The sequence below is a fragment of the Polypterus senegalus genome, chromosome 6 (genome assembly GCF_016835505.1).
Source record: "Polypterus senegalus isolate Bchr_013 chromosome 6, ASM1683550v1, whole genome shotgun sequence".
NCBI lineage: Eukaryota > Metazoa > Chordata > Cladistia > Polypteriformes > Polypteridae > Polypterus > Polypterus senegalus.
This window is the reverse complement of record NC_053159.1, coordinates 156587306-156612882: the sequence shown is the minus strand read 5'-3', so window position 1 is coordinate 156612882 and position 25577 is coordinate 156587306. Positions and strand designations below refer to the sequence as shown.

At 40.0% G+C, this 25577-nt stretch overlaps 1 protein-coding gene across 2 annotated transcripts in view; it reads left to right on the top strand.

The window, feature by feature from the left end:
- Positions 1 to 25577, top strand: part of kalrna (kalirin RhoGEF kinase a) — a 758514-nt gene that overhangs the window by 194268 nt on the left and 538669 nt on the right. Inside the window, exon 1 of one of the 2 annotated variants that reach the window (XM_039757408.1) lies at positions 16979 to 17268. The exons of the other annotated variant lie outside the window; for it this stretch is intronic. Within the exon in view, the coding sequence (XP_039613342.1) occupies positions 17232 to 17268 (37 nt within the window). The 5' untranslated portion in view covers positions 16979 to 17231. Of the gene's footprint in view, positions 1 to 16978; positions 17269 to 25577 lie in introns of those variants that run through there. 2 annotated transcript variants of the gene reach the window in all.

Here is a 25577-nt window from a genome sequence, read left to right as displayed (position 1 = left end):
AGAACCCAACACAACCCAATAAATTCAAAAAGTAGCAATTACCATAATATGATCCAAAGATAACCCATGAAACTCAACACACTACTCCAGTCCAACCCAGTGAGCTGTGCATTAACGCAGCTCAACCTAAAATGGTTTGTCATATAAAATTAATAAAATAAAATGGTTTAGCACAGGCCCGGTATGCTTACTTAATAATGACATTGATTAATTCTGAACGGATCCTTGTAAAGAGTAATTTTTTTCCAACTTGAGATAATATAGAAAATCAGAAAGTAAGACAGCTAATATGTGAAGGAGAAGAGTGCACCGACCAGAGCCGAATGTGACAAAGGCTTAGAGGAAAACTAGGGCATACAGCTCCTAAGCATCATGGGTAATTATTTCTAATATAATACCTGTATATACCTTTCATGAACTGTGATTTAGCCTGTGAAAAGAGCTTTATTTATCCATCCCACCACAGGGCACACACACACGAGACAATTTAGGATCGCCAATTCACCAAACCTGCATGTCTTTGGACTGGGAGGAAACCCACACAGACACAGGGAGAACATGCACACAGGGAGGACTCAGGAAGCAAACCCGGGTCTCCTAACTGCGAGGCAGCAGTGCTACCCACTGTGCCGCCGTGCCACCCGAGTTTTATTAACTTGAATGAAAATTATTATTTATGAAAACAGTATAAATTAAATAAAGATCCATCCAAACGGGTGGCGCAGTGGTAGCGCTGCTGCCTCACAGTTAGGAGACCCGGGTTCGCTTCCCGGGTCCTCCCTGCGTGGAGTTTGCATGTTCTCCCGTGTCTGCGTGGGCTTCCTCCGGCGCTCGGTTTCCTCCCACAATCCAAAGACATGCAGGTTAGGTGGATTGGCGATTCTAAATTGGCCCTAGTGTGTGCTTGGTGTGTTTAGGTGTGTCCTGCGGTGGGTTGGCACCCTGCCCAGGATTGGTTCCTGCCTTGTGCCCTGTGTTGGCTGGGATTGGCTCCGGCAGACACCCGTGACCCTGTATTCGGATTCAGCGGGTTAGACATTATCCAACCCGCTATATCCTAACTACAGGGTCACGGGGGTCTGCTGGAGCCAATCCCAGCCAACACAGGGTGCAAGGGAGGAAACATACCCTGGGCAGGGTGCCAACCCACTGCAGGGCCTATAGTTCCATAAGATCATTAATTAAGGGGTAAAAACCCTTTGAAATGTGTTAATATATTACATTAAAATACATTTGTTGATATACTCTGGAGACGCTACTTGAATCTTCATCTATATATATTACCTCAGCGATTGATGCACTGTAGATGAAATATGAGGGAAATAAAGTAAGCTACTTTTAATGCAAAGTTACTAATTTTATAAAGAAGAAAAAAATTGTTCCTGTAAGGTTAAATTTGAAGGCATAATAATTGATAAGATGCAAATAAGTGAGAGCTGTGAATGTCACAATCGCATGTGTCTTCCATAGATTGAATACTGTATAGGTTTGAGAGGACTGAAATAAGCCATTATCATCTATCGGGGCCACAGTTTAAAGCTTTGCTTTAAAATATGTCCTACATTGGTTCCATATCTTTAATAAATGGTGAACAACTGGTAATTTGGGAGTAATTTATGTTGACTGGAGCACAAAGCAGATTATGCAGAGATAATTTTCCTTTTCATGGCTAACCAGACAGGTGTAATTTCATTGACTTCTGCCAGTGTTTTATTGTAGGAATGTTTGTCACCCAGTAATAGAACTGAAAAGGCGGGTGGTGTCATGACACTGTCAGCTTTAGATCTTTGCAGAATCACCTTTATTATGTGTTTCTGTTTCGAGTTCCAGGTAAATTAGGTTACAACTGAGTCTGACTGAGCTTTTTGTTACAGTCCTTCAACGTAACTCTCTTAGTTTTATCTCCATCATTTGTGGAATCTTTATTTGAGATAGTGTGGGCCCCAGTTAATTTTGAGCCTGGCTGCTTTCACCAGACTGTTGTTCACATGTTTGTATAGATTGTCCCTCATATTTTAGAGAGGTGTGATTAATTGGCATCTTTGAACTGGCCCATATGGTTAGAGAGTGTACTTTATGGTGAACTATCCAGGGACGACTGCTTGTGCAGGCTCAAATATAGGCGTACAAACAGCAGATACAGACGATATATACAGACGATGTACAGGAGAATGTATTTATGTTGAAGAAGGGCACCATTTCTTTGCCATGCTGGTCTTTGTTTTCCGCCCGCAATCAATACACAAAAGAACCACTTTTGTCATCTGTCTATTTTTTTAAACCTTTGCTACCATCCACCTATTTTCAAGCTGCAAATGAACGTATTTTTTTGCTTGGCAGCAACTGCTTACGTGACAGTTGAAATGTTATATAATGCTGCATGAAAGTGAATAAGCTATGAATATGGGACGAGTCTCTCCTCTGGAGGCGAAATGGTCTTTCTTTTCTTTTTCAGTTTTTGTGAGGTAATTTAAAATGATCTGTCTTTCATGAATCGTCTTCATTTTCTGCAAAGAGGAAATATAAACATTACATATCCTCGTCTCTGATCATGCCATCGAACGTTTAGGTTTGTGATTAAAAAACCACAGAATATAAGCTTCCAATCTGTCAAATAATTAAGGCCTGCAGTGGCCCATTTAGACCTCTTTTTTACATAAAGGTATAATTGTGTGCTACAATGTCAAATACATGTTTGTTGCTATGCACTTGTTGTCACGGCAACAGGCGATGCTGCTTTTGCAAGGGGGATTGCAAATGGCACATGGCTTTTTTGCACATACTGTAGACTTTCAGATGCAGGTGGTGCATGCTTTATGCCTGACCACAATTTAAACTGTGCTTCTGGGCCATCATTTACGGGCTGCTCACTGAGCACTGCGAGTTTCATGAGGCTTTTTATTCCCTGATGGTAATATAGTCTTAGGACAGAAGTGTGTTTTTACTTGGTACTGAATTCCTTGTCTCTTTTCAAACATGACAGGAGTCCTTTCAAGACATGAAGCAGCCATCTGTGAGCACATGCAAACGACTAATGAAAGTGGAGCACTAGAAATGGCTTTTTAACTGCTTTTCACTGTGCGCATCTAAAACGAAATAAAAGAGTTAAGCTCACCTCATTAATATTTGTGATACTGTGAATTGCACTGGCATTAAACGTTCATTAAAAGGACAAATTACTTATGCTGGCAAACTTAAGGTTATATTCTTATGGTTCTTGGACCTAAGACTCGGATCTACAGTAGGATTTGACGGCTTTTGTGAGGAGTTGGCATATTCTATCTGGGTAGCCAAAATATTTTAAAAGGTCACATCATACACTCCGTAATGGATTGTCATAAGATCAGCTCAGTCAGATAACATACCTTGGATGGAATAGTAACTTATTTCATTTCATTATGTGAGATATTCATTTGTTTCATTTCATTCATTCTTTTATACTCTGCTTAGCCCAATGATGGTCATGGTACCAACATGCTGAACCAGAGAGACAAGGTCTACCAGTCCTCAGCAATGTCTTCAAACCCCTCATTAAGGAATATTCACACATTCCCAGATAAGACAAGAGACAGAATACCTCTAAGGTGTCCTATATCTGCACCAGGTCTTCTTCCATAGGTCCATGTACTCCTGTTCCTCTTTCTGAGGAGGATACCCTAGGTTAATTGTAACCCGTTTTTTACATAGAATATTAAAATGGAAACCAACACATTTGAGCTTGTAGGCCCTGGAATCAATAGAGGCTTTATCACACTTAAAGGGCTTAGATCTCAAAACTCCTAATGATACTGAAATGCGTATCCACCCATCCTGCCAGACATTTTCAGCCATATATTCAGGAACACAAGGACTGGAGTTTATTGAAACAGAACGGGATAGAATGGTAGCCATCAGTCTCCATTAACATGCACATTTTTCAGCTATCTTAGTCCAGCTGTAGAATTGTGGAGACCTGCGGCCTCATGTATAAACGTTGCGTACGCACGGAAATGTTGCATAAGGACTTTTCCACATTCAAATTGCGATGTATAAAACCTACACTTGACATAAAGCCACGCACTTCTCCACGGTACCTCATACCTTGTCGTAAGCAAATTCTCCGCTCGGTTTTGCAGACTGGCGCCACCCAGCGTCAAAGCAATGCTACTGTTCCTGTGTGGTTACTCCTTATTTTCCTGACACGGCTTTATAAATACACTGAAACTAACCGCATATTGTTTATTAGTGTAATGCATCTGATTGTAATTAACCTGTAACAATATAAAGGTCCAGGGAACAGCCATAGTATTCCAAATACCATAACTGCTTTAGCGTTGTTACTCTCACTGCACCTTCTCCTTCTTCTTCTTTCAGCTGCTCCCGTTAGGAGTTGCCACAGCGGATCATCTTTTTCCATATTACTCTCACTGCACCACTCGGAGTATTTATATCACTGTATCTGAGTGTGAATCACAGCAGCAGCTGATCGGAAAGAGAATTATCGGGATACAGACTCAAGCACACGCTACCTCAGCCATGGCAAAACGTTTCAAAGCCTTTCCTGTACAGACCTCGCGGTTCAGAAACAGTTTCATCCCAAGAACTATAAACACACTCAGTCAAGTGCTCTTTGTAGAACTGTTTGTACTTATAAGTACAATCACCCCACTGTAAACTTGCACTACAGTTATAATATCGCACAACCTGAGCCACATTATAAAACACGTATTTACATATGATGACGATATCATTTTTAAGATGAAATGCATCAAAATATGTTTATTATATTATACAAGTAAAACTTTAACTTCATTTAAATAATCCGTATTCTTCACTGGGACTGGCGTGAAGGATAGAATAATTAAACATGTACTACGAAGATATTTCAATGTTCCTTAAACATTTTGAAGAATCGGCACTCTAAGCTTACAGATGGCTTAACATCTATTACAGAGCTGATTGTGTGGTGATTGGGTATTTGGGGAAAGAAAAGCAAGGACTGCAGTGGCGGCTACGCCAATATATATTGAATTTAAAACAGAAAGAGAAAATATCGACACAGCTAAAAACACAACGGCAAATTTCGACAAAAGTTAAACGCTTGTATCATGAGCACGAGGCGGCTATGTAGTGTCCGTAATGGACGTGGCCATCCGCTGTGCATAAGATACCATATTGAAATTGGCAGGCGAAGGGGCCACCGATTCTTTCTCTGCCCAGTGCCGCCACAAGCCTAGAGCCACCCATGAGTACTGCTGTCATAAATCATTTCATCGAAGGTCGCACAAAATCACTGCGCCGTGAAACCCATGTTTAATAACGTGCTTTAACTCCTATCATCGTGAAAATGATATCACGTATACATCTCAGTATTTTAGTTATTCACAGAGCTGTAATATCACGAATGTAATGGATTCTGTGTCCAGTTGGAGGAAGAGAGCCGGTTTAAGAAGCAAGTAGTGATTCACACACATAGAGCACATAGAAGATCAAATACAAAACAAAGCATTTAACGTGCTACTTTAATTGCGATGTGATTTTAGAAACTGGTTAATTAAACGATTTTAAGATGAAGTTTATGATGTTCTACTTTCATGACAATATAAACTACGTGATTAAAGTGGAAATTTCGAGATTGAAGTTGACATTTCATGCTTTTTTCCCACTGTGTGCCTATTTTTTTTTTGTCTGTACCCAACTGAGCTTTCATATGACACTTTTCACGGCGGCTTTGATATCTGAGCTTTCAAGTTTCTCCAACACGCTATGTCATTCGATCAACTTCCTTTTGTTGATTATACCATGGTTTAATTAAACAAATAGTATGTTTTCCCTTTGCCTCCACTTGGTATTCGCTTAAATTCTTATATTTTCCCCCGTGCTTTTCCCATAGTCTTTTCACAGAAGACTGAGCTTAAGGGCTATTTATATTGATTTGCATATTCAAGGAGGCGTAGTTCTGGGAGGAGTTGGGGCGTTACATAAAGAGAGTGCACGAGCGTTACTTTTCACGCTGATCGGGATTTATGTAGCGGAAAACGTGGAAGTTGGAGTACGCACAGATTCCTGCATTTGGATTTTTGTGTGCGTAAGCACATTTTGGCTTTTGTGCTTAAGCCATATTATAGTGCGAATTCTACGCATGGTGTTATACATAAGGCCCCTGGAGCTTATTGAACCAACAAGTCAGAACCCACCCTGAAATATATTTTTAAGGTTTTTCTTATAAACATTTAATGAAAGAAGATATTTTACTTTTTGAAATATATAAAACAGTATCTTGTGTGGTTTAGCTCTGCACTCACAGCACATTATTGAGATAAGCAAACAAAGTGAATTAGCAGGTATTGTAATAAGATACGACTTTGCATTTATTGGTAGCAAACAGCTAAATGATTATTCTTTTTTTTTTCTCCTAAACAACATGGTACTCTGCAGACAGGATATAGAGTGCTACAGTAAAACACCAGTGGGAGAGAAAAATATATTCAGTCGAGTTAGTTTTCAGCCTGAATTTTCAAGAAGTCACTGACGAACTGAAGTGGAATCAACACACTTCGTCTCTTGTCGCTTCCACTCCCTCAAACATCTGACGGCAGCTCGCATCTCTCTTTCTGCTCTCATGAACTTCTACAGGTACACAGCTGAGTCCATCCACTCTGGCTACATCACACCCTGGTATGGCACCTGCTTGGCTCAAGGACATAAAGCACTGCAGAGGATGGTGAAGGTGGCACAGAATATTATACAATAGTAAAATGGCAGGATAAATATAACGATCACTGCCTTAGAAAGGCAAACAATAGAATTAAAGACATTAAATTCTAGCGACAAGTTAAAAGTTTGCTGAACAGTCAATCATAAGAATTCAAATATTATAACATAACAAAGAGTGTATATAAATATTTAATACTGGCCTGTATCTATTGTATGTGATTGTTTTGTATATGTTGCATGCCAAGTATACTATTTATTTATTTTTGTATTGTATTTTTATCTTCTATTCTGAGGAAATATTCCAGTACAATTTCCTTGTTCTGTGTAGATATGACAATAAACTTGGCTTGACTTGCTACTTTCTAGTGACAGTATTTAGCCTTGGCAATACTGTATACATGGCAGCATGGTAATGTAGTGTTTAGCACTGCCAAGGTCCTCTGTCCGAGGATCAAATTCAGCTCAACAAACCTAATCATTGTCTTTGTGGTTTGCATATTCTCCACATGTTAATGGGTGTTTTCCTCTGAACAAGTAAATACATCTTGTGACGTTTCTGGCCACATCTTTAGTGATGCTCCTGGATTCTTCAAGTATTTCATGTCTTTCAGCATCATACACTGTCCTCCAGTTGACCCAGCTAAGGTTGATCAGGTTTCAGCAAATAGGCTACTTCACCCGTATGGCTCTCCTCTCTTGAGCCACAGCCATCTGGAGGCATTCTGTGTCACTTTGATGGTGGTACTGATGACCCTTCTGCTCTCTCCTTTAAAGCCCAGTGACCTGAAGGCTCTGGCCAAGAATCGTCTTGTGAAGTGTCTGCATCCAACCTCCACTGGTAGGCAAAATGTTCCCCAACTGCTTAGTCTACAATTGCTGACCAGTTCCTCGTATTTTGTGGGTTTTCTCTTGAAAACTTCATCCATATGATCCATGGCTGCATACTGAGAGAACTTCAGCTGTCTCCCAGGTCGGTCCACTAATAGCTGTCAGTCCCTTGCAGGGAGATATGTCTCCTATTGATCTTTTGCCTGGATGTTTTGGCTGCTCACTAGGTCTAATAAAGATGATCGTCTCTTTAGAAGGACAAACCTGTTTGCTCCACTTGATCTTCTCGCTGATGGTTTCTGTTATAACCTTCAAAACTTGATCATGCCACCTCTGGTAAATTGCCAAAGACGTGCATGGAAGGATAACTGTCTGTTTGTAACTGACCCAGTGTGGGTGTGTGTCACTGATTGGCACCTGATCCAGGACTGAATGTGAGACCGGAATTGAAAAGCAGATTTAAGAGTGCATTAACATACACATAAAACTATCAAATTAAACTTTTGTGCAATACGGTTAAGAACATCTTTTTTTGTTTTCCTTTCTGTTGGTGCGTCTACCCACTGTTGGAGTTTCGATTCATTACAGCATAATAGAGCAAAAACCAATCCTGGCACCGTACATGCAAGACAGGAGCCAGTCCTGGATGGAGTGCCAATCCACATCCATCACACTGGGGCATACTTTCTTACAGCTGGCCAATTAACCCAACACACGCCTTTGGTGTATTGGTGGGAAACGGAGAATCTGGTGAAAAACACAACTAGGCAAGGAGAAAACATGCAAACTTGACACATCGAAGAAGCTGAGATTTGGACACTTTTGAATTTGACTGTTAATTTTATGTTAGAAATTATTTGTGCAGTTGCTGCCCTTGGACCATTTTTCCACATTCTAACAATACCAGTTTTTAAAGATTATGATTCACTAGGCTGTTTATTTTTTATTTATTTATTTACAGCTGGCTTTATGCACCCCTATATTTAGCACTAAAATAAATTTATTGTTTTATAGCTGTTTTTGCTAATCCCTGTAGGCACTGGCAGTAGTTGGAACCAACCAATATAGAGTACAGCTCAATCTAATTCTGCGTACACTACATATTATGTACATCTGTGTTTATAAAGAGAGGTAAGACACATGGCAACTGTGCCCCTGCTTGATCACAATGTTGTCCAGCGTTTACAAGATGGCAGGAATATCCTGTGAACAAAGGCAAGTGGCTGGCATGAGATAGTAAACAGTATGTAGTGGCGTACGTCTGTGCATTCTGTGTTGGACGAAAGGCAACAAGGAGCACAAACAAAGGGAAATGTAAGGGCTAGAATGTCCTGTAATAGAGAAAAAGGGAGGTAAGGCATATCCGGGGAACAGAGGTTCACAAATGATCGAAATAGACAAACTTATTTTAATAAACAGGCTTTTCACTATGCTAGTTTGCGATAAACTTTAACTTGTTATGAATGGTCCAGAAAAGGCTGTTAGCAGACATTTATATTCAAATCTACTCTGTATTTTTTCTCTGTTACTTCATGCTATTGCTGTTATTTAGGTTTACATGATATCTGCTCCATTTTAGATAGATAGATAGATAGATAGATAGACACTTTATTAATCCCAAGGGGAAATTCACATACTTCAGCAGCAGCATACTGATAGAGAATAATATTAAATTAAAGAGTGATAAAAATGCATTTTAGTGCTGAATGCTGGGTTTGCTGATAAATCCTTGATGTTACCATTCCGATGCTGTTGGTTATTTAACTTCTATTAAATAGTTTTGTGACTTCAGTTTGCTGAGGTTCTTTACAAATGGTCATAGATATCATTGCATCTACCAATTAGAAACAAGGGAGGGCAAGGCCAGAGGTTAACTCTGTCAGACTTTGGTCTCCACGCATTGACAGCCATTGCTGGGGGTTCTTCATAGCTGGTCTTACACAGCCCTTACTCTTAGACACTGCAGGTCGCTTTATGGGTGTTTTAGCCTGTCTTGTGTTCTGTTTTAGTTTCAGAGGCAAAGAATGCTTGGGCAACAAAAAATAATTATAAAGAATAAATGGTTCTGTTAGAGTAAAAGCTTGAATTACTAGATCAGTTTATTTATATTTATATATATATATATATATATACACACATCTTTATATTTCCTAGATCAAACGACTGCTGCTGTCAAAATATAAAATCAAAACTATTTATCATGCATATGTTTAAGAATAGTGTGCATAGAATAAAGTGAAAACAAAGATACTGATAAATAAAAGCTGCTTTATCCCCCTCATTTAAATGTGAATATTGTCAGCCTGCATACACTGCACAACTCTTCCAGAGGTTTCCATGTATTGTGACATCCCCAGTGACTCGATCACACCACTCTACAACACACCATGACAGAATCAAATGGGTTTCATTTTATCATAAGCTGTTGGGGTGGGCTTCTGTGCGTGCAAGATGATGACAACCAATGTGCGTTTAACCAGAAGTACAATGAATGCAGTGTGATCAAGAGGAAAGATATTTTGGACCACATAAACAGAAGAGAGACATGTTTATCATAGCACAACAAAATGGGAAAAGGAAAAAATGAACAGACTGAGGATGTTACTGAAATCTCCTGGAAAACATTTGTACAGATACTGACACTTTCCAAATGCAAGAAAGTTGAAATACTTTTTCGAAATTTGATGGAGTGCAGAAAAATTGTGAGGGAGTTGTCTAACAGATCATCCCTTGCAATTCCCAGTTGTTTAAAGGCCCTGTCACACTACAAAGTATTTCCAGTGATTTTCAATCACAGACCTTATTTAGATATCTTCGAGAGTTAGGGATCATAATGGCATGCTTCTATGACCGGCAGTCATGTAGTGTGACATTCCCAGTGAATTCAGTCTGACCCGTCTGCGACTCACCCTGACCAGTTTGATTTTTTCTCAAGTCGTAGTGGTAGGCTCTCTGTATGCTAGAGCTGCCCACCAATGGGCACTCACCAGCTGCAAGGAAACATGGAAAGTGTGCGTTTTGGATCTTACAAACTAAAGAGAGGCCTGTCTGTCTGATGTCTCGTGTTTAAATACCACAACAGAAAGGGAAAAAATGGGCTACTGAACTTGCCATACCTGGAACGCACTTGTATGGCACCAGCATGGCTGCCAGTAGAAGGAGCTTGCTAGCAATTACAAATGTGAAGCTGTGCAGGAAAGTCATCACGGTGGCATGTAGTTTCTCATCTACAGCAAGTCCTTGCATCACCCCATGTTATAACAGCAGCAACTAGACTTTAGAGAGGTACTGTGATCTATATGTACATTATATACCATTTGTTAATGTGCTGTGACTGTATTCAGGTATAACACGTTTGGCATTTGCAGTTAGAGAGTGATGTTAAATTACTTCAGTTATTTGTTTAGACTATGCAGCCATCGTCCATGGTCTGTGGTAATGTTAGTGTCATTCGGCCCATCAGCTGTTTCCAGTCTACTGGGTGCCAAAATCTTCTTCTCCTGTAGCTCTTTATTATCAATAGCAAAATGATCTTGCTTATCAGGAGCTCCTGTCTCCTCTTTTTTTTACTCGGTGCGATGACACACTGTTTAGTACGAATAGATAAGGTGCTGTTATTTTCTTCACTAATGTAGATGCCAGTTCTTTGCACCTCACGTTGATTCTGACTGTACTGTCTTATTGTGAACGACATTGACCATAGGCAGCTAGAAGCAGTGCATCGTTCACATTTACTACAAGTTCAGTGATGTGCTCAAATGCTTGTAATAGGTTCTGTTTATTTTTAAGACGTTTTGTTTCTGCACACACACTACACATGCTTATTGGGTTCACAAGGGCCCCTTTGGGAGTCTGCTTGGCCATGAAAGGTTTATCCATCATAACCGTAGACTTGATATTGTTTGGATGACATAGAGCAGAGCACAGACGCTGTTTGCTGTTTAAATCACCGCCTCTGCTTTGACCTCCACCATCATGAGACATTGGATTGGTACAGAAATGTCATGTGCAGTGAACCGTCCTAATGTTCCCACCCACATTGAAGCAGAGTTCACTCATGGTTGTCTCCAGATGTATATATTATATGTCTGACTCTCCGAGGTTAGTAGAATGACAGAGATCTGCGAACCACTATGTCCATCCCTGTGCTATAGGCAATGCTTCCCAGTGTCTTTAAAAGTGGATAAGCATTTTCATTAATGGTCTGGATGGACTCATTTTGGCAATCCCTACTTCTATGTTGCCCAGAAACCTCTGGCAACCTCTTAACCACTTGAAAACCGTCTCTTCATCCTGTACATTGTGTTGCATGAATCAGGGTCTTTAAAGGGGGGTGTATTTCTGTGTGTCACCAGTGACTTTCATACTTGTGTTTGCTGACGTGATCTGACAACAGGAGAAGCCAAGAATCCCCAGACCTCAGGAAGAAGAAAGGAAACAAAGGCAGACACCATGTGTAGTTCTGGGGAAAGAGAAAAGATTTGCCTGACATTTATGTTCAGTTTGACTTGTAAGACAAATATTTATACTGGCTTATGTAACTGCTCAAAAATTGTAATAATTTGGATGTTTGTGGCTTCAAGGACTAAACTTAGCTTTGATTGTCTCCTCACTTGCAGTACGTTTTCTGACCCACTCTTCCAAAGTACTTTGAAGTCATAATTTGAATTGCATTACATAAAACTGCATCCGCAACAATTTCAGGTTTGATTTTTGTCGGAAGCTCTCAACTACATCGCAGCTAATCACATTTACTTTATTATATTCTTTTTTTTTTTGGGGGGGGGCCTGGTGTGTGACTGACTTTCTCTGCCACTAATATTCAGAGATTTGGCTAAAGGAAAGCAGTATTCCAGACTGAGGATGCCATGGGCACACAAGTACCAGGGGTCCTGATTGTGGTTCATGAGGATGAAAAACATTTGTCATGATGGTGCTTTTTGGAGTTCACACTGCTGCAAGGCAATTAAAAACTGCCGGCGTCTTCAGCATTCTAAATTGTACCGTATATATCATCTTTCAAAGTGAACACTGCTCGAAAGCTATTTACAAAAATAATTAAGAAAAATGTTACAGAAAAGAAGGAGTGTTATTTAAATCAGAACAGTAAGATCCATTAAGGTAATGTGTAATCTTTATTTTGTGTAGCATCTTAGTGAATAGCATTAAAGAATAGTAGTGCGAAAAAAAAACAGCCTTTATATTCTGGGATCAAGTCTCAAGATTTCAGCTCCATTATTTGAGTAGCAGAATCCTCCAGTCTTATCGCCTGAAGCCCTGTCATCGATCAGCTCTGCAGAAAAGCCAAAATGACGGCTGTCTGCACAATAAGCTTAGCAGACCGTAGTACCACTTGGCTGTCCCGCTGCACGGTCATCCACCTCTAAGATCTAAATAGCATGGCATCCTAGTCAAATGATGGTGCATTATTACATATTTGAACTCATTTATTGAGGACTCTCTATTGAAGTTTGATCTGCTAAGGTGCAGCTCAGATGTGCGCCTGCGGCGGTCTGTATGAAGCCCAAATGTGGCAGCAAGACACTTAGAGCTGAGGTGACATGTTTCTGAGTTTTTTTTTCGTGGTTGTTCAATTTGTCTTGCCAATTATCTACTTGTTCCTCTTGCCAATTATCCACTTGCTTCTCACTAAGGGAATGCCAACATCCTCTGGCATTCCCTTAGTGGCATCTGGAAGGAAACACAAGAGGGGCCTCCTCAAATGATACCTTTAGATGGCTGTTCTCAGGCTCAGACTCTTCATCAGGAATCCAGGCCCTGGGGGTCCGAATAAAGCAAGATGAGCTGGTGAGAAGGAGAGCGACTCTGATGACAGTTATTGGATATGCAACTGCATCTGTTATTTAAAAAGTGTCAGCAGCCAAGCTGGCCTCGGCAATATGGGGAGTCTCGCCAATAAAAAATTGAAGCTTATTTTATATGGTGCCTTTCACAGTAAGCCAGAGGCATAAGCAATGGTGTGGATTTCAGGTTGGGAACCCCTCTAATGATATGATTATTCCAACTGATTAATCACGGACAGAATTACGATTCTTACAACCCCCTGAAATTATTTCCTGCCTATGTCCCTGCAGTAAGCATTGTATTAAAATACTGTATATTTAAAGGAGAAATTGTTGCATTATATGTTGCCTTGTCACCACTAGCACTGTAGAAAGCAAAATAAGCCTTATTTGATATGGTGCCTTTCTCTGTGATTTAAAAAAAAATTGAATAGTACTTTTTGTACATGTCCATATTACTTTTTACGATAAGCACATTAACCTAATTTCATAATGCATTCTCTGCAGTGGGATAGATAGATTTATTTTTCATTTTTTTACAGAAGCTTAATAAATAAATATAATATGACAAACAACAAACAGCTCTTAGGTTCCCACCAGAATTACTAAACAGAAAGAAACCTTCAGACTCGAAGACTGAGGCGTTATAAAAGTGTGCTGCCATGAGGGCCGCAGTTGTGTTTCCTGACACACTTCTGTTGAATGAATTGTTGGCTAAAAGTCATCAGTGTTAGTGTGTGAGGGAGAGGATATGCAACATTGTTCATAATGACACTCGGTTTTGTCTTCATTCGCTTCTTCCCTACAATCTCCAGGGGGTCCATGGAGTGCCCCATAACTGAGCCTGCCTTCTTATTTGGTTTGTTGATTTGGTGGGCCTCTCTTGAAGTGATATTACCAGTGGGCAGACTGCAGACTGTTCTACAATGTAGAAAATTGCACTGGCCCTCACAGAGTTGTAGAAGATGTGAATGCAGTCCGCTCAGAAAGAAGAGTCTTCTCAGCTCTTTCCTGTATAGCTCATTTGTGCTACTAGACCAGTCCAACCTGTCATTGATGTGAACCCCCAAGTACTTGTAGGAGTGGACCACCTCTACATCCACTCCTTGAACAGTGACCGGACATGGAGGCTCTTTGGTGCGCAGAAAGTCAATAATCAATTCTTTGGTTTTGCTAATGTTAAGATGCAGGTGATTATCTTTGCACCCAGAAGCAAATTTCTCCTCCTGACTCCTCTTCTCTTTCTCACCCCCCTTATCAATACACCCTATAAATGTAGAATCATCTGGTAATGTCTGCCAGTAACATGAGCCAGTGTTATATACTGTATATATAGTCTGAGGTGTATGGAGTGATGAGAACAAGAGACAGGACTCTTCCTTGTGGTGTTCCAGTGTTGCTCACACAGTTATTGAGCCTCACAAGCTGCAGTCTTCACAACAAGACACCATAGACTCTATTCTTGAGTTTACCCCTTAACATGGATGGCAGGATGGTAGTGAAGGCAATGGCGAAATTAAAAAAACAAAAAAAGGTAATCCAAAGCCAGCCTTGTCTAGCCTTGTGGAGTTTTTAGATAATTGCATTTTTCCCTCCAATCTTGGTCCATTAGGCACACCTCAGTGGGTCAAGGTGGTCTTTCACAAGAGGATTCATATAGTCCAAGACCAGCCTCTCAAAGGTCTTCATGACACGGGATGTAAGGGCCAGTGGGTTGTAGTCATTAGGTGAAGAATACTGAATAGTTGAAAGCACTAGAGGAATCAAAACTTTCAATAAATTGAAGATTTTACAATTGACATAAACCTTACTGTGCCCTTCAGAATAACTGCTAGGTAATCTCACTTCACAAAATGTGATAGTCCTTATTTTAAACAGCACCTTTTGCATTAAGCAGCACCTCTCATCCATCCATTATCCAACCCACTATATCCTAACTACAGGGTCACGGGGGTCTGCTGGAGCCAATCCCAGCCAACAAGGCAGGAAACAAACCCCAGGCAGGATGCCACCCCACTGCAGGGCACGCACACCAAGCACAATTTAGAATCACCAATGCACCTAACCTGCATGTCTTTGGGAGGAAACCCATGGAGACATGGGGAGAACATGTAAATTCCACACAGGGTGGACCCGGGAAGTGAACCCGGGTCTCCTAACTACAAGGTTAGTAGCGCTACCCAGTGCGCCACCGCACCTCTCTTGACACTTTCAAGTATGCCTTATTTTAATGTCGAGTTATGTCTCTTGTATAGTGTCCCGAGCAGGAGCCTTATGTTCTACATATCACCTTTCACAGTTGTAATGATTTTACACAGCGAGCAATCTTTACTTAAAATTGTGCCTTTTAAAGTAAGCACTAAAAGAATTTAAAAAGTAAACAATCATTACTTTTAAATGATGTCTTGTGTTAAGACCTATAAACCCAAAAATTAAAAATCTTCAAAAGTGCCTTCAAAAGTAAGCAGCTGTCTCAAAGTGATTTAAAAGGCAGCATGCATAACTTAATACAGTGATGTTTATTTTATATAAACCCTTTAGGAGAAGCACTTGTTGAAAGTGGAGGATTCTCCTTTGGCTGCTCTGGTAGATGTGAATGTGTTGAGTTTTTTCTTTTCTAAAGCTATCGCACTGAATGAGTCCGATTGATTGGCTGGTGCTGGCGACGCAGTGCTTAGCGCAAATACCTCGCTGCTCCCAAGTCTCACGTTGACATTGACACCCGCGCCTCGCCTGCCGTCAGTGTGTACCTTTTGTGCTTTCTTTTTTGTGTTCCCATTTAATTATTCAGACGTTCAGAGCTGACCAGTGTGGGTGACAGTGTAAGAAAGGACAAGATAGCGTTCTCGCCCAGGTTTCCCCAGGCAGGATCCCTGTGACAATACAATGGACAACACCGATTTGGTAAATGTCGGATTGGCGTCATTTTGTGTTTGGTTAAAAACTACTGAAATTTAAAATGAAAGCCCTGATTCGTCAAATTGAATCGGAATGAAGTCTGCTGATTCTCAGTCCCACATCCTACTGAAGACAGCAATTGGACAACGAGTTCATGACAGGCACCACAAAAGTGTTGACCAAGGTGAAGACCTGACCGCAGGGCCCACCATCCCAGTCGTGCTGCGCAGGTGTTCGAGCACATTACGGCCATGCTGTAGTTGTTGTGATCGCCTCACCGGCAGCAGGCGACCAATGCTCTCCCCACACCGTGTTTTCCCATCTGCAGATCTTTCAAATCAGTCCAATACGGTTTCCTTGTTAAAGCACGAGAGGAGACGTTAGATCTGGGCACAGTGACGCCCCCCACCCCCACTCCATCTCTCATCTCCCCCGCTTTGTCTCTGCGATTTTTCTCTTTTAAATGCGCTCTCTCCAAGCTTGATGTCTATTTTGAGCGTTGTGGCGCCCACTCGCTGGAAATGTCTCCTGCTCGTGGGGCTCTTTGAGTGAGGGACTGGAGAGAGGAGCCACCTCTTCAGAGATGCCTTTCAAAAGCGACCTCCTCATCCTTAATCGGCACCTCATTTCCCTTTTTTCAAGCGTTTGCTTATCCTTGCCTCTGTCGTTTTTTTTTTTTGTTCTTTTTGCCTGTGCCTTTGTGATGGTGCCTGCTTGTACTCAGTTTCCATTTTGTGTGGTTTCGGATTGGATTGGTTTGCGGGTTGCTGCAGTCCTCTGAAAGGCGCTATAAAAGTGTAGTTCGATTGGTGGATATATCATCTGAAGTCTGTCCCCTTGTCACTTTGGTTTGGTGTGTGCTATAGCGAGGCTGGCTAAAAAAGTGCATGAAGCCTGATTGGAGGAAAACTGTCTCCTTGTCATTAGCGAGCTGCTCTAGCGATTGACACGGCGCTGCAAAGCGACAACTCAGAGAGGCGCTGTCGATGGGGATGTCAGGGTGGCATGCTGGCCAGCTTGTTCTTCGCGAACAGAAAGACAGGTATTTATGGCATGAAGTGATGTCTCTGTGTCTGTCACTATGTCAGCATCTGCTGGGAAGGGCTGCGCAATGAACAATGGGCATACAGGGTGATGACGCCGCGGACAGCAAGGGGGCACGCAGAAAGAAAGAAAAACAAAAAAAAAAAGAATAAAGAAAGGATGAAGCCAACGTAATATTTTATGGGATCTTTAAACTTATGACATTCAGTTCCAGATGTTATAAACAGGCTTTTATCCTGGGCTTCCTAAAGCTATAAAAACGTATAAATGAAATTTTATAGCGTATTCCATGAAAACAAATGGGAACAATCAAAATCAAACAAAAGTGGGAAAGAAAGCCACGGCTGGAAAACCCATTCATTTCCATCTCCATTCGTCAGTTTGTGTTCTTTGTACCTGTTGAAAGGGAAGAGAAGCAGTTTGAAGTTAGGTGCCTTAATGAGCTGCAGGGTAACATGAACTAATTGCATTGATTTGTCTGTTTATGGACTAATACTATTAGTAAATTTCATAGTGAAAGGAAAGGTGTAATACAGTAATTGTGTTTGTGTGTGTATATATTTATATATATATATATATATATAGTTTATATATATATATATAAATTTGATTATATATATTATATTATGTATATATAAATATATATATACTGTATATTTTTATATGTACTTGTGTGTATATATGCACAGTTTATGTATGTATGATTGAGAGTAATACATGTGTGTATAAGTATTGTGTATGTAAATATATATATATATATATATAACGTATACTGTGTGTGTGTGTATATATGAGTACAGTATATGTAAAATGTAAAAATTTATATAAAGTATATGCATACACACATCGCATGTAGTAGAGGCATACAATTTATGCATATATTTCAATGTATGCTCATATGATTTTAATGAAATGCAGTTATACACACTCATATATACACACACATATAATATTTATGTATGTATATAACACATATATCACATACTGTATACCAGACGCACATATATATATATACATGTTTGTGTTTTTTTTATATTTAAAGTACATATATACTGTAAATAGCTCATTTATGTGAAAGTTTATTGCATTTATAGTATGCATATGCTTACATCACATATACCGGACATATCCAGTATTTACCAAAATATGTGTGTATGTGGGTGTGTGTGTGTTTGTAATATATATAACCTATGCAGCAAGTTACAGTATATCTATCTATCTATCTATCTATCTATCTATCTATCTATCTATCTATCTATCTATCTATCATATAGTGCCTTGTTCTATCTATCTATCTATTTGTACAGGTTATATACGGTACAGTATACACAAACATATTTGGCATTTGGCATTTTTATGCATACTGGATGCTTCCTATATATTTCTACTGTATACACAACACATAAACATTTTACAGCCTGATTATGTAAGTCTGTATGTATGTAAACAGAATGCAGTGAAGAAGCAGCAGTATTTCCATAACCTAATGTTTTGAAATAACCTGAAAGCATGTAGGAGATCTTAGGAATGGCAGATAATAAAGTGAATAATAATTTTGACTGTTTGTTGCTTCAAAAAGTCCAGAATGCATTATGTCATTATGACAATTACCAGAGCTCATTCTGCACTTTTTGTAAGAGCCCATTACTGAAATTGAGCTACTCTAAACCTGTATGAGATTAATGGGCTTTTATTAGAAAATTTAAAAGTAACAAACATGTTTTACTGAAATCAAGGTACTGTGAAGCTTTATTTATGCATCAGAAGAAGCAGTCAGGCTAACTGCCATTAATGGCTTATGACACAGCTAGCAGTGCTGGGCTTTAAATTACAAATCCTGCAAGATCTAAAATCACTGGCTGATTTGATTTTACAATCTCCTCATGAATTTATTATAAAACCGTCAGTACCTCTGTCGCTTGTTTGATTCCATTGTTTTGGAAGTGCTTTGGAAAAGAGTTCGCTGAGGGAGGCACTGATTGCATAATAAATTTGTGTGGATTTGCTTCTCAGCACAGACTAGCGACAGCTTGGAATCTGTCTTATTATATGCTGTAGCTTGACGCTTTTTAGAAGTAGTGCTGGCCATGAAAGGTCTTACATAAATGTAACATTGATTTGTCAGTTGTTTCCCTTACTTATATGCCATGACCCTTATAATACGGTGTCGTCCATTGCTTTTCATGTCAAAATACCCCTTTCTTATCAGAGTTTGTTCAGTTTCATGTTTGAATGTGTATATGTATATATATATATATATATATAAATATATAAATATAGATATATATAAATATGTGAGTGTGGGTCTGCACATGTGTGCTCTCTGATGGACTGGCACCCAATTCAGGATTGTTTCCTGTTTTGAGCCCTGGATTGCAGAGGTGGGCTTCATTTCCCACTATGTTGAATCATATAAAGTGGATTTGTATATGTTAGTTTTTGTAATGTTGAAGTTTATTTGCTCAAATTCAGAGTTACTCAGATTTGTTTAATCTTTTTTAAAAATTCAGAATCCATATGTATATACACACACATGTTTTAATTAATGTGACTTAGTATATAGAGTACTCAGTATATGTGCTGTGTGGGTTTGTTTTGCAGTGTCACTGAGAATGAGAGGGCAACACAATTTTATTAAAAGAGATGCGTTGTTGGTGGCAGACTACAATACAATCCTAATTAGCTCTGCTATTGTAGTGTACACAGAGTAAAATCAGAGATTTGAGCTTTGTTTCTTATTTCAAAGTAAAAAGTTCCCCATCTGTCTTGATACATAAAGCTATAAGATTTACATCCGGCCAGCGTTCTTGCTCATGCCCGGACATAATGTCACCTGACATCCACAAGAGGGCAGGAATGTCTGAAGAACAAAGTCTTGTCGCTAGCATGAGTTAGTAAACCGAGTGTCGTACATCCATGTGTCACGTTCTTCGCAACAAGGCGGGAATGTTCAACTAAGAAAGGCAACAAAAAGCACAAAGAAAGAGGGATGTAAGTGAGCAAAGGCATTCAGGCGCACAAAGAGAGAAGGATGTAAAGGCTGGCATATCCAGTGAACAGAGGCTTGTAAATCCATGATGTAATAGAAACAGAAGGACATACCATTATACCATTAAGCCTATTTAAACCAACGGGCATTTTGTTATGTTAGGTCATAATCATCAGAAAATCACATATAATTTCACATCTCCCTGTCTCATTGTCTAATAACCATTAATATAATCATTTTCTACCGACTGTTAACACCACTTTACTCACAATAGCACACTGCCTTAATACGCCATTATATGATTCTGCTATATGTTACCTTACCCTAGGTGGCTTCATATGAACATCCTGTTGCACCCTTAAAGGACTGCAGTTAGACAAGGAATGGACAATCTGTCTTCTTGATTGTACTAACAAATCAGACAGAGACATTGGTTTAAGCTTTTAGATAAAAATTATATTTACTTGCATCAAGAATAATACAAACAGAGTGGGTCAAGTCTTCATTCAGTCCCAGATAACAATTCCCAGATGGCTTCTTTGCTTTAATTGCAAATTATATATCCTTAATTGAAACATAAAAAGAAAAAGCTTCTTTACCAGAGGGAGCTCTTTTCTTCAAGCTTCAAGCAGCTAAGAGTCAGTGATCCATGAAAGTGTCCATTTCAGTTTTTTACAAAGCAACAGAACTAGTGTAAAAGGCTCCTTGCAAAGGTCCATTTTTGCAACTGAACAGAACTCTTAACAAAATGTCATCAAAGCAGAAATAGTAATAAGAGAACCATTTTTGAAAAAAAAGGCTCAAAGAAGGCAGTTGTTTTCCCCTCATCCTTCTCACACACACACGTTAACTGGCTTACTTGTTTTTCTTCTCCATTAAGAAACGCAAAGACACTTTTGCAGTTTTCTCAAAACCCATAAAATGTTACTGAATCATTATTATAGGCTCAAAGTTATTTTCTCATGGGAATCAAAAGCTGCACTTCCTAACTAAGCAAGATATTCTCAATCCTGTTTTGCCTTTCAGCTTTCCCAGAATACACTATACTCCTGTTCAGGTTGATGAGACTTTAAGGCCAAGTCCTATCACCTTCTGTAAACTGAATATCAGGTCATTAGGCCAACCAGGGACATATTTCTTCTCATTTCTCATGTTTCTGATATTCTTGTCAGGGGCAAATAACACTCGTAAGTATGGGGTGCTTCACGTTTGTATCTTCTGCTGTTGTATTCCTTTATGCTGTTGTCACTAATGCGTGGGAGACATGTAATTGCGCACATAACAAGAAATTTGAACTTGAGCTCAGGTCAGCGCTGGTCGAAACACCATTTGGAGCCCTGTGAGTTATGGATGGACATCACCCCTAATTTTCTGTAGCGTGTGGTCTGTATTATCAGACTGACAACCTAAACGATTCTCCCTCGGTGTCCAGAACGAGTGCCCCTTCAGTAGCACAATCAGCTCCCCTTTGCTTATATACTGCAGTCTTTAAGGAGCATGTGCCCCTTAGTATATGGACTGTATGCACTTTTACTTTTATAAACACCGCCCAGGGGGTAACAGCACCAACTCAGTATCATCAGAGTTCTTTGACCTGTCCCCTTCACTGTCCGGATCTCGCGCCCCTTAACTTTCATAAATGGTGCCCCTCTGATGATGGCAGCCTAATGGACTGACTGTCTCTGGCTTGGGTGTATCCTGTATGAATATCCAGCCATTCAAGATTTCCATCCATCCATCCATCTATTATCCAACCCGCTATATCCTAACTACAGGGTCACGGGGATCTGCTGGAGCCAATCCCAGCCAACAAACCCCGGGCAGGGCGCCAGCCCACCGCAGCATCCAGGATTTGCTCCTGCTTTATTATCTGAATAATGTTTGTCGAGCATAACAACTCACTGCTGTTTGATATTAAATAAATAAATAATGTTTTTGAAACAATATAACAGATTGTCTGTAGTACAGTAGAGAATCTTAATGCTTTGCTTTCTGGAAAATATGTATGCAAAATATTGATTTCCCTGCCTTTAATCAAGGCAGTTTCCATTTATGTTAAGGGAGGTTTCTTTACCTGTGAAGTACCAGTAGGTTAACTGACTTCCATAGGGTCACACCATGAGGCACAGTAGTTATTCTTGAGGTTTAAAATCCCCTGCCTTAGCCGCAAAACCAGACTGGCTCCTAATGAAAATATGGACTAAACTAAAATCTTTATAAAGTACAATGGTAAAATTTTCAATTATTACGTGAAAGAAAGGAATCTAAAGTATGAAGGCAACAAGAGACACCAGTCTGAACATCACCTACTGTATTAAGGTGCTGATGTCTGAGAGTTGTGCACAAACAAGAGCAGCAGCCAGCTGTTACAGTGTGACGCTCGTATGATGAGCATTGAGGGGCCGATCCGCCACATCTCAGCTTTTCATTCCCATTAAGGTCACACTTTTCAGCAGTAGGAGCTAAAATGGTTAACATCTGCAAGTGAAATGTTTTAAATGTGTGATTTCTGTGCATTGTGAATGTACCGCTAGCTCAACACACACCTGTTCATACTCCACATAGCTGTACATTATGGAAGGCAATAAATGAGCTGCAGCGCCCACAAAATCCTCTGTTTCGTGCTCATAGCAGATGGCATTGAGAAAAAAAATACTTTAATAATGTACTCAAACTATGTTCTGTATGCAGGCAATTAGAACCTCTGGTATCAAAAATGTGTTGTTTGAAACATCAACAAAACGGAAAGACTCATTAAGTGAAATTAGGGTAATAGTAAACAGGCGCGCTATATTTTAACACATACTCATGCATGTATTTTTAGCAAACAACTTCCCAAAATGAACCAAAAACACTGACACAGTTGGCCAAAGGAATGAACAGTTCGTATTTTCAAAAGCTAATCAAAAGTTCAGCTTGCCCTGCATGAAAAAAATGGGCACTTGTGGATTTAGTGGATTTATGATATAATTAAGGAGATTTGTGCAAATAGTGTGACCCTCATTCCTGCATTTTGTAACATGCTTATCATTTTCAGGATCACGGAAACTCAGTACCTGGCATAGCAGCACTGGGCACAAGGTGGGAGTGCCAGTCCTTGACAGGGCACATTCATGCTCATTAAAACATCTTTCAGGAAATGTCTGTGCAGTCACCCACTCTGCATGTCAAATGTTCAACATCTGTACATGGAACTGGCTAAAACAAATCTTGTTTGTTCGTCCCTGATTGGAAAGCTCAAGGGTTTAACTGTGTAAGCATGGACTTCCGCAAATTTTATTTCACACAAATGGTGCCTGGTGACATCATTCACAGCCTCTGAATACCTTCTGGCAGGGAGAAACATTCCTGCCACCAAGGGATTTTAATTTTAAATTTTTTTTGCATATGCAAGGGCACAGCATATTAGCGGGCTGATCAGACTGCAGAGAGTGGAGACAGCAGGTACCCGGAGGCGTTTCACATTGGCTCACACACCTATTTAGATGACACAAGCTTTGGCATGGATGGCGCACTTTAAATGCGAATGACTATTTTGTTTTCCAGAAAAACATCAAGTAAATATCGTGAGGCCACTGGTTAGACTGTTTCAGAAATCATTTATTAAGAAGCTTTATGAAGTTTTAAAGCAGAGGAGCAAAAATGTGATATCTGTTACCAGGACAAAATGTCTGATATGCAGTGCTTCAAACTGGTCCTGTGTAAGTGTGGGTAAATATATGAGTTTACCTGCTATGGAGTCTATATGGTGTGCCAATCATTCTAGAGCTTATTAATTAATCATTTAAAAAAATCAAGAGCAAAATCAACATTTACACAGGAAAGCCAATGCCTGCCACTAAACTGGCATCACACCCAGCCCTCACCCTTTGTCTTGAGGGTGGTGGGCCTACAAGGCGACTCCAGATTGCCATTATGAGCTGAGCCCAGCTAGGTTATGCATGTTGCAAGACCCAAACCCCCCCCCACCACAGACTGGCTCCAGGAGTGGGTACTGGTAACCCTATACTGGGCAGAGAACACTGTTTCTTAATTTGAAACACTATAAAGATCTTTGTGAACTGTTGTTTTATCTGACCTATCAGCCCAAACCTGTTCGCTAACAGAGACAATACCAGAAACACAAAAACTCTCTCAAGCAAATTTCACATTACGCGACTTCTAGTCATTGGGTTATGTCAGATTTGCCATCTGCGGTTTCTGATCCCATCAACGGACCATGTGAATTTAAATGACTGAAAATGGCTGGCCATGTCACATTTTCCGATCACATGTTGACCTTCCATGATGGTTATACTTGCCCCTTTTTCTGTGATTTTTTTTGTTTTCTTCCGCTTGAGATCTTTATTTCAAAAATAGATGACAGGCAGATGTATACAGAATTAATGCATGACAATGTTTCCAGACAGGAAATAAATACTTTTCTTCTTGTGTCAATTGCATGAATTTTGCTGGCTTTGAAACACAGATTTTTTGCTGCAGATTCAATGTCACACTCCTTGTCTCTAGCGTTTGGCCAGTAGTTAGCACTTACTGTAGCCACATAATTCCAGAGGCCACGGTTTGAACCCCAGTCCGCATGCTACCTGTGTGTAGCTTTTGCATGCTCTCCTTGTGCCTGTGTGAGGTTTCTGCTTTCCCTTCCACATCTCAAAGATGTGTTGATTAAATTCATTGCTGACTATAAATGGATGCCATTAATGTGGATTTGTTTGTGAATGTTCCTTGTGATGGACCCATGTCCCATCTAGCCTCGGCCCCGTGCTGCATCCAAACAATCTTAAAATGGAGAAAGGTTGTACAGAAAATGGATATTGTTATGAATTCCAGTATGCCATTTTAAAAAATGCAAAGTGGTTCTGTTCTGTAGGAAAGACACAGGAAAAAGGCAGAAGTAAATTCTGGGCAGACTTCCTACAAGTATTTATTCACACAGAGAGGGGTGGATCGATGGAGCAAGTCACAGCTTCCTCGAACTGAAGATATTTTGCTAAGTTTAGGTGAATAGCAAATGGCCTGCTCATTGTTATGCTCTTATTCACAGTGTTACTCTTCTTATAAGCTGGCCAGACTCATCCACCTCGACTGTCTTGAACTTTGCCAGCATGTAGACAGGTGCCGTACGTTCCTCACCGTTTGGACGCCTACAGAGCAATGGTAGAAAACAAAGAATGAGAAACTGATGCTTCAGAATGAATACAAGTCCAGGCACTGTTGACATTTTACATTTATTGTTGCTTTTGCCTTCACTGCCTTCCTGTGGGAGCACTTTGAGTGTGCAGCTGTTGCCTGTTGAAACAAAGTGAAAAATCAAAGAG